The following is a 10,508-nucleotide window of genomic DNA, read 5'->3' as shown; positions in this document are numbered from 1 at the left end:
CTAGTATTTGCTCATCCCAAACCGCTTATTATTATTATTATTATTATTATTATTATTATTATTATTATTTTAGTTATTTATTTCATTCATTTCCACTTTGTGTTCAAAAAATATACAGCTTTTGGTAGTAACATCTTAAGGTGAACATGGCAGATGAAATATTTTCCCTCAAAGCAAATTAACGCTAAGCGTATAGTTAAGCGACAACTCCAGTCTCATCTCGCGCTTTTTTGCTAAAGATGTAAGTAATTGCGTTTAGATTTGAACCTTTTGAAGTGAGAGCTTTTAAACATGTGTTTATAAATCGTCTCTGGTGTCGGTTTATTTAACAAACTTCCTTCCATAACAAACAAAAACCTCAGCTTTCTTTATGTAAACGTTAAAATATACATCCTCAGCTGTACGCGAAAGGAGACAATTTTTCCTTTACTAGTCTTTATAAGTCATTATTCGCGTGTTTGTTTCGTACTTTTCAAGGGCAATGCCAAAACCGGGACTTAAGCTTTACGTAGCGAAACCTGTTCATTTTGTATTCTGGTTTGTTTATCAGGTACACTGCACTACAGCCCGACACAATGTTTTACTCGATCGAACATCAGACGCAACTTGATATACAAGGTACAAGGAAACCATCCGAGAACGAATACGATAGTTAGAATTGAAAAGACCGATTATAGCGGAATATTAAAATATGGCAAGTAAGGAAAGTTGTTGGTAAATTTTAAATTGCCTTTTACATGTAAGTTAAGGTAGGATACGATCAATCCGATTCAAAATTAAGCAAGCTTTTTAAAGCTCGCCAATTTATTGCTGCTACACTGTAGGTAATAAAAGTATTAACGAAGTTGCAAGAAGGGAATTTCGACTTCCTGCGCCCAAACAAGGTCACTCAATTATTAATATAGTTTTTCAAACACTACTTGTAACCACGCTTAGGGCGATGATTACGCCAACGTTAATATATAACTTTTGTCATGCAAAAATTATTGGTAATAGTGTATTGTTCCTTGGATTCTAAAGAGATGACAAAACGAAATTTCCCCAAGCGCAGTTATATTATCGATGATCCTATAACGTTTTTTGTTGTTATGTGGTTTAATTGGCTGCTGATGAATAAGATTTAGCTTTTCATGGCTACCTTTTAAGAGGAAGTAGAATTGTTAATTCACCTTCCCGAAATAAAGCCAACTTTTGGCAAGAATGACAGAACGCATAAATTTCTGTGATGCGACATTTCTTGAGTCTAAGCTGTTTTACTTCAGTCTGGACTTCACAGGTTAACAGGATGATTTGGCGCTCCTTAATAATTTATGGATCATTATCATATCAGTTTTAAAATTCTTTCGCTGATTATAAACATAAGCGTTTGCATGGTTCTTCGCTTTCTTTTTTAGTTCTATATATTTTTTAGTTATATATATTTCTTTTAAACGTCATTCTAATCTGGAGACAAGACAGGTAAATACAGTAAACGCCTTCAAAACACGAAACGAAAGTTTTATTTTCCTTTTCATAGATAAAACTCTCATTAGTTCGGAAGGTAAAATCCTCAATGTGTTACCGAGTGGAACAATTAATGTCGTTTATAGCACTGCACAAAAGTACTTCAAACAATAATCATCGAAAATTGCGCTTTGTAGTTGGGATATTTCGCCGATATCTCGGCGATATATCATACATATAAGCGACCAGACGCGTTATAGCGATAACCCGACGAGATATCAGCATTTCCTTGAGATATCTCGCTCAGTGAAATATCGTTTTTGCGAAATATCGCCTTAGCGATATCTCGTGGAGCGCGTGACGGATTCATCTCGATATATCGCCCTAACGAAATGTCGCCATAGATATTTATAACGTAGCCTTAGCAAAGCGCGTGTTCTCATTGGCTGATACGTTCGATCCATTTGCCCGTGGGTTACACGCTGACGTCAGTTTGTTTATTTGTACTTTTTCTCGGTAATTTTATAAAAGAACGAGATTGCATGCTTGGGATCCATGAACGTAAATTGAATTACATTTCGCACCCAACTGATTTGCTCTGAAGATTAATTGAGATAGTTTTGAGGTGGTTCATGAAAAAAAGAAGAAAGAAGAAAACATTAACACTGCCAACATGTAGTTGTATCCGTGTTTAGATGAAAGGGATAGTAACTCAAGAATATCTACAAAAGCAAGATGGTTCAACTGATCTGAATGTCAAAAGTAAAACGAAATATGAAATGGATTGTTATAAAAGAAACGATATTTGTGCAGAAAGTAGTGTTTTTATTCTTCCTACCCCATTCAAGGAGGGTCCAGAGATGGAACTATGATGCCGGAAAGAAGTACCATTACATAGTGGCAATGAAGAAGGGACTCCCCCCCATCTCACCCCCGCCCACGCCCTGTTTGCAAGGGGGCTGGAAGAAAAGTCTGCTGTCCTAGACGACATTTCAATTTCATTTAGTTTTCTAACAACTTATTCAATAAAGTTTTTTTTTATTTTTGACATTTACATGTAAGCCAGCTCAGTGTTTTCTTTTTCTTTTCTTTTTTTTTTCGTCGTTTCTGTGGATTTTCTTGGGCTACTTGCGCGATTGAAAACTCAGACATCAGACCCGTAAAACTAAGACCCCCGAAAACGAAAACTAAGACCCGAAAAGGTCAGAATCTCTGCGTGTCTCGAAAACTCAGACCCGAAAACTATAACAACTTCTTTTCACAGCGTGTTTGCCGCAGACTGCTTCAAGACGTCTTGTTTACTGTTCGTCGATGCAATGTCATAGAAAGAATCTGCAGAGATAGGAAAAAACAAACAAACAAACAAACAAAACAGGCGCGGTGGCAGATTCCTCTCAGGGGGGCTCTGATCACAAAAATAATACCTACCATTCGTATGGTTTTTGGCTTGGTATAAACCAAATTTATCAAATGTATTTTATACTTAGAAGCCATTCGAGTTCCAAAAGTTTAGTTACAATGGCGCGAGTTGCATTGCATGACGGTTTGGTATATTATATACTGCGGATCCTTATGCTTCGATTAATTATGCTAAATTCAGAAGAATTTCGGGGTTTGAGTTTTCCAGACACCTTAAAAGACCTTTGAATCAGCAAAAAAAAAATGATCTCAAGCTTCATAGCAAGTGGTCGTAAGTCAATTGTGTGCACGAGCTGGGTAATAAAGGAAGGAAATGAAACGGGAAACAAGACGGTGTACAAACCTGCGACGATACAAACGGCAACAATGAACGCAAGAAAGATTTTCGCTGGCAATCCGGACGTAGCAACGATTACACGTATTGACACGTTTGTTCCAGTCGTCTGTCCTTTGTGATCCTTTCGCGGGCCGGATATATCAGGAAAGTTTTGTCGTAATCTGTGTTTCCTTATTGTTTACATTCAGCTGCACCAAATAGACATCTGGGGCCCGTTTCTCGAAAGCCTCGGAATCTTTTCGGGCCCGAAAAGCCATTTTTAGTTAATCGGTATTTAAAGTCAGAGAGGTGTATACGCCTGAAACCTCTTGTGTGGAGAAAGCCTCTGTTTGTATTAGGAATAAACGAATAGAACAGCTCTGTAGTCAAAGGGTTTGAGATTTTGCTGCGGCTTTTCGGGTGCGAAAACTTTTCGGGACCTTCGAGAGACGGGCCCCTGCTCTAACGTCTTTCTTCGACCATCTCGTTTGCACGCTAATAATTGAAGAACAACTGACCCGCCACCCGCAATGCTAGGCGATTTTTCTGGTCCGAAAGAACAGTTAATGTTTTCATAACCAAGGAGGAACCTTTAAGATCGACATTTTGAAGTCCTGTCGTCTGACCTTTGAATCTTTACCGCGTCACGCCTTCTGAAAACGAGAAATCGATGTAAACAAGGGGTTTGCAGAAGTCCCAAAATTGAATTTAGGGTAAAGCTTCGCTAACTGTTAACTTGCAGTTTGTTCTACGCAACAGCAAAAAAAGACCAGCGAACTGAGGATCCACGTTGTTTGTCCATGCAGTGTGACGTGAAAAATAGAATTTTTACGGGAAAATTTTGGACTCTAACCGTTCTTAAGTCAAACTTTACACTCTGAACTGTTTCGGATTGGTCAGATCGTCATGCGATTCTAAGCGTGCCACGCATAAATATCAATACATGTTATGACATTACTGCTGTACGTACCATATCTGCAACTCCTGATTATATGAAATCGACAACAGATTAAGAGGATAGGTAAGGTAAGGTAACGTTATTTCAAGTCGTAAACGTAGGGAGTCGTTTCCCAATCTCCCGAGCCAGGGGCTCATGACATAAACGTACGACTATTTACAGTAACATTACTACTTACAATTACTATATTCGCTTGTCTGATCCGGCATGAAGCCTTCAGAACTCGCTTCCTTGGTCCGATTGTTCAGTTCACAGATTGCTCGAAGTTCCCAGCCATTGTTGTTCTTGTTTTGCATCGCCGAAATAAATGACCGCCTTTAGTTATGATCCTCGTTGAAAATCTGAAAATCTGAGAGAGACAGAGCCTGATAGAGATCTTCCACAATGCAGACTTAAAAAAAAAAAAAAAAAGGGCGAATTGACAAAGTTCTAGGTATTTTGAAGAGCTAGAAACACGATGGCTGATTTTCCGGTGTCCATTTGGAATTTATGAGCGGAGCAGTGGCTATGCACGTGCGTTAGAAATCTTGGTACATATCATGGCTTTCCCTTACGAAACAATAGCTTGAAATGACAACGACAACTAATTAATGATTATTCTTGTGCTATAAGTAAATGGTAAGGTCTGCATACAGGGTGAGTGCCCCATCAAACGGCCGCTTATCTCCAGTTTCAGTAGCATGAAGTGGGTGACCCTCCCCCACCCCGCCCCCAAGCCTGGGTGGTATGTTAGTCCCTTATGGAATTCTCGTGCAATTTAGAATAAATGAGCACTAATCTTGCAAATATTTCAAAGACTGCAAATTTAGCTTACGGGCGCGTGCATTTCTTTTAACCTTTGACTTATTTATTTCAAATTGCACTCAAAATCATGTGATTATCTTTCTACAGAAGATGTTCGTTACAGTCGGCAAAACTCTACTCATTTATTTTGCATGTTTTTCAATTTGTTTATCATGCAGGTGTACTGTGCTACAGCCCGAAACAACTTTTTAAAACACGATCGAACACATCGATACAAGAGGGTGAGACTATTACCATGTTTGGAGACAGCGGCCCAGAGAAACTCGGTCATCCAAAAAGCTGCACTCCTTAAAAAAACATGTTTCTTGTGGCTGATGGAGGCAATCACTGCGTTGAAGTTTTCGATCAGTCAGGAACTTTCTTGTACAAGTTTGGAAAAAAAGGAAATCAAGATGGACAATTTAACTGGCCGCGTGGTATGCTTGTAGACAGCTCCTATAGTCTTCTCGTATGTGATGGTGAAAATAACCGAGTTCGGCAGTTTTCTTCAGACGGTCGGTGCACTGGCAAAACTATCACTCATTTACCAGTTCCTATTGGAATTGCAAAAGCGCCAGATGGACGTATTCTCGTGACTAGCTATACAGCTAAGAAAGTCTACATATTGAAGTAGATGATTTATTTGTCAGTACGTGTAGTTTGTAACCAACCGCTCTCTCTGATATAAATAGCACAACTAGCTGATGCATCTCTTAGTATCCTCCATTCAAATATCTCAATTTTCATTCATATCACGTAATTTTTCGTAGATTTTTCAGGGCGGTATCAACTTTTCAATTATTCCTGATCTTGTCTCTCGGTTTCACCAAAAACACCAATAGGACTTGTCTTGTTTTAAGGTTGAGATTTAAATTGGGATTTTTCGCTTTCACGAGTTTCCACAAATTAAAATACTGATATATTACTATTGCAATGAAACCGAGCAGGCAAAACATTGTATGAGGACAGATCTATGTGTTTTTTCTAAGCTAGAGGAATTGTAATTATTTGAGAGAAAATATATTTTTTGTTGTTTTACAATTTAACCACGGATAACGAAGCTTGTAGCTTTGTCCATGATTGTTCTTCCAAATGCGTTACCTCTGTTCAAAAAAGAAAGAAAAACAAAAAACAAACAAAGAAACGAATTTGATCCTAGGTTTTCATTTGTGACGAGCAAATAGTTTGTCCTTCGAAAAAAACTTAGCGGGGGAGGCAGGGACCTCCTAGCTGCCGAAACAGCCGGGTGTTTTCTTTTTTTGTTTGTTTTTTCAGTTTCCAGAAACGTATTGAACAAGTTACTGACGATTGCCAGTAATGCTGGTATTTTTTTTCTAAATCTTTCCAAATCTTAGACGGATAGTGGAACTTAAATAATTTTGTCATCGTTAGTGTAATGTAGCTATTTAGATATTATTGTACTTTGTGTTTTATTGTTGACGCGCTTCTTAAAACGTTGGAACTGTTTTAAACTTGTTAAAAAAACTTTACCAATTTACTGGTTAACGCCAGTAATTCTTGAAGTAGTTAAATATTTATAAAATATTACACAAATAATTGAACTTAAATCATTTAGTCATCGTGAGGATACGTTTGTCACTATTAAGAGTTCAATGTAATTTGAGATTTATTCTTGTGGCAAATTTTTTCAGTGTTGTTTTAATTTTTCTTTTTTTTTTTAACATTAGCAATTTTTAAAATGTTTAAATTGCTATGAAATATTTACCTGTGAATGCCAGTAAAGCTAGAAATAGTTACATATTGATTAAATATTATACAGATAATTGAACTTAAGCCAGGCGTTTTATATATTGCTGGAAATAATTTTTTCAGTATTTTAATCTCACTGTAAATAACTAGGTCTTTACTTTTCATTTTTTACATTTATTCCTTTTGTTTTTCTAAATTGATTAGCTGATTGATTGATTGATTGATTGATTTATTCATTCATTCATTCATTGGATGGTTGGTTGATTGATTGGTTGATGGATTGATTGATTGATTGATTGATTGATTGATCGGTTGATTGATTGATTGGATGATTGATTGATTAAATTGTGATTTGTATTATCAAAATGTCTGTTCTCTGTTGTTCCTTAATTTAATCTTAAATCTTGTTACTCCATAGCATCCGACCTGAAATAAGCAGATCTTCTTGATGGAGGTTATCGTCATTTACGCCAGCCTCTTCCCCTCAGCTTTGGGCTGTTTGCGGAAATCAAAATGTTTGATACTAAACATATTTCTCTGGGACTATATAAATCTAACGTTGCCGGTCATATAATACCAGGGAGTCAAGACAAATTTGACTTATGCCATTAACACTATTTAACATACACCACTCCAAACTATTTTACTAGAATATCCATTTTTGTTCGAAAAAAACGAGCAAAGCGAAGCCTTATTTCATCTGCCAATTAGCTGCAAAACCAAAACACCCATCTTTCAACACTTTTCGCCGGTTCCATGTTTTATCCTCCTTGCAATCCTTGATTGGCAACTGACTAAAAATATAAGAATGCTTCCAACTGTAAATAGAATATAATTTACACATATTTACAATCTTAGAAATCGTAGGCGCAAAAACAAAACAACCTGAACAACATTAAGCTACTTGTATTGGGAAACACGATAGCGTGACTGTGATGTTAAAATCACAATCAGCTGTTGTACAGTGTCAGAGACTTTGTTGCGATAAATCCCATGTTGAAGACAATTTTTGAAATGCAACAAGGTTACAACCAAAGGAAAAAACATTGAATAGTGCCGACCATTCCCTATTTCAGCAGTAGTTGCGATGGATTATAAAATCTTTTATTTACGCAAGTGATTTCTCGTACGCAAATCTCCATATTACAAGAGATCTGGCGGAGAAACAATGGCTTAGCTTTCGTGAACCATATCGTCCTCTGCACACAAACGTTTGTATTATGTGATTTTTGCCGCATACATCAGATGCATAATAAAAGTCAGCCAATATCTCTTTCCCTCAAGGCGTGTTCCTTAAACAGGTAATCAACTTACCGATGGAACAGTCAAACGTGTAGGGTATAACAGTATTTGGCCAACGTTCGCCACATTACTGGCCGCGCGGGAGTAGGCCGAGCCTTTCGTTAGGTCATCATATTTCTTTCTTTCTCCCTGGTAAAATGACAAATGCTCTCCTGGCGGGCTATGATGGTTGTCTGGATAATGAAAGCAAACATGAAAATTCAACTCCATGTAATGTCTTTTTTTTTTTATCTCAGCAGCCTCAGACAGCTCCAAATTGTCCACCATCATCCTATTTAAGAGCCGAGGAAATTGCAGAGAACTCTGCCTTCGCCAAGACGCAAGCTTAAATGTTCGATCTCTGAAATTAAGATTATCTGAAAACGGTCTATACTGATAAAGGAAAAACACGTCCTCAATAAAATGGTTCATCTCACCTGGATTCATGTTGGCTTCCACAATTTGTTCCATCGCACCTTTAGTTTTGAATCCCTCGCCAATAGCGAACGACATAAGAACACAAAGGGCGAGAGGAAACGCTTTGGCCATTCTGTAGGTAAACGGAAAGGAGTAATTGTGAAACCGAGTGCAAAGTCATGAAAAAAATCTGGAATATATCAAGCGAAATTCTATTTACAATTACGAAATATACCGTCAATTGTATGTCATAATGATATAATTAAAAATATTACGGAGGACGAAAACGTGAAGGACTTTCCATCGTACAAAACCACCATCTTACCAAAGAAAAACGTAAAATAACAGTTTTATCAAGGTTGATTAACTTAAGTTCGAGGAGAATGAAAGTTATTCATAAAAGAGAAAGAATGATTAAGATGGGGAACAAAGAACGACGAATACAAACGCATAATCACAATTTCACTTTCAAACATCAACTGTTAGATAATCTATGTATGTTTGAAACCCATTTTTGCGCTTTGGATGATAAGCTGCAATAATGTTAAGAGTGAATGCCTATAAAAATGGACCTAAATCGCCTATCAATGGCACAAGTTGAAAAATTGATTTCGCTTGTATTTTGTCCATAGATAGGTCCTAGTAAGAATAGAAACGGACCATAGTTAGTTTCTGCTAATACAGCTTTCTTTGGTAGAAATACGCCAAAAACGATTTCGACCCGATTGGGCTCAAAATCTACTTCCGGTTTTGCTGAATTTTCCGAATATTTGATTGCTTCGCGCTCCGCAGAACAGCTACTTGAGAATCTTTCAATGGATTTTATATTCAGTTCAGGTCTTCGTAGTATGACTGAGCGAAAAATAAAATAAATCAAAGTTAGTTTTGAGTCCGAAAAGAGATAAAACTGACACGCAAAATTTTACAGTATGTCGCAAGAGAATTATTGCATAAAAACATCGCCATATTTTTCTATGGGCTATAACTTTAAATACCATAAAAACACTTTCTACGGGTTAAATATACACCCACCTGTTAGGATATCAAAAAATATCTCTGGGCAAATGGTTTCAAGTCGCCCGCCTTGGCCTGTGTTTGTCACAGATTTTGCCCAAAATCCGCCGTTGGAATGTAAACAATTGCGTGACGCGGATAGCCACTCTCGAGTAAAATATTCGTTTCCAGCAATCCGATGAAAGCAATTTTTGAAACGTTGTGTGGATAAAATAATGGAAAAAGTTTTTTTTTTTGTTTTGTTTTGCTTTGTTTTCTTTGTTTAAGTTAGTATAAATATATATGTTTTTTTCATTTGCATTGCACCATCCACGACATCCCTGATAAAGAACGTTACGACAGTACTCCGGGAAATGATTTTAACACTTGTTTATTTTATTGATTTCACTGATAACTTACAATACAGTGGCAGTTTTAGAGATACACTTATCCAATCCTCTATGGCTTATGGCAATTGAATCATTAACTGACAAATAAAGTCAAGTGGAAATACCATAATTTCTATAAACTACTAACTGGGTGACGGCATCTCAGCTCTTCTAGCTGTGTAGAAAATTTGTACCTACACAATATGCTCAAACTCAGCTAGAAAACCCGGAATTTCTTGAATTGAATTAGCCGAGGAAGTAATTGCGTTTAAGTTTCAATCATACTGGGAAAAAAATCCATCTTTTCTACTTTGGTTCTTTAATCAATTAACTGAAATTTGCAGATCATAACAATGGTAGACAAATAAACATTACAGTGGTCGATCTAGGACTAGGTTTACACTAAAGGAAATTTTTTTGATTCGTAAAAGTTCCCGGATTCATCAATTTTAGAGTATTCGGATTAGTAGGGGTTTACAGTGAAAGGATATTCGGATTCTTAACCGTTTATACACGACGATAACTCCGGGAACATTCATGATGGAATGGTTAACAAGCAGTTTGTTGCCTCGACAACGAGAAACAAAATGCCTCCGAAAATAAGGTTAGGGGTAGGTTGAGACAGTCTGAAGTTTTCTTTCAACTCGCTGACCACGGTACTGTTGTCCATCATGTCAGGTTCCTCCAGGTATTTACTCTGGTCTTTACTTAATATCTAGAACCGTCGAGGTTTTCGATCGTGCCATCGTCGTCATCTGCGCAGTAAAGTAGAAATTGGGTTTCTGAGGAGTATGGCATT

General features: G+C 37.1%; 1 protein-coding gene across 1 annotated transcript; it reads right to left on the bottom strand.

The window, feature by feature from the left end:
- Positions 1-4,200: 4,200 nt before the first annotated feature.
- Positions 4,201-8,487, bottom strand: LOC110053106 (uncharacterized). Its single transcript, XM_020759299.2, has 3 exons — positions 8,348-8,487; positions 7,944-8,104; positions 4,201-4,485 (listed from the first exon to the last, which is right to left on the bottom strand). The coding sequence occupies exons 1-3, from the start codon at positions 8,457-8,459 to the stop codon at positions 4,381-4,383; spliced, it is 378 nt and encodes a 125-aa protein (XP_020614958.2). The 5' UTR covers positions 8,460-8,487; the 3' UTR covers positions 4,201-4,380.
- Between the last annotated feature and the right edge of the window lie 2,021 nt (positions 8,488-10,508).

The sequence above is a fragment of the Orbicella faveolata genome, unplaced genomic scaffold (genome assembly GCF_042242905.1).
Source record: "Orbicella faveolata isolate gen_17 unplaced genomic scaffold, um_ofav_v1 contig_27, whole genome shotgun sequence".
In the NCBI taxonomy this organism is placed as follows: domain Eukaryota; kingdom Metazoa; phylum Cnidaria; class Anthozoa; order Scleractinia; family Merulinidae; genus Orbicella; species Orbicella faveolata.
This window is presented reverse-complemented; position numbering and strand designations above follow the sequence as displayed.

What these genes read in the sequence shown, in the direction of transcription:
- LOC110053106 (XM_020759299.2), bottom strand. Translation starts at nt 8,459, where the DNA reads ATGGCCAAAGCGTTTCCTCTCGCCCTTTGTGTTCTTATGTCGTTCGCT. An exon ending in GGAAGCCAACATGAATCCAG is followed by an intron (nt 8,105 to 8,347) that starts GTGAGATGAACC and finishes TTCATTATCCAG; the next exon opens with ACAACCATCATAGCCCGCCA. An exon ending in CACGTTTGACTGTTCCATCG is followed by an intron (nt 4,486 to 7,943) that starts GTAAGTTGATTA and finishes TGTCTCTCTCAG; the next exon opens with ATTTTCAGATTTTCAACGAG.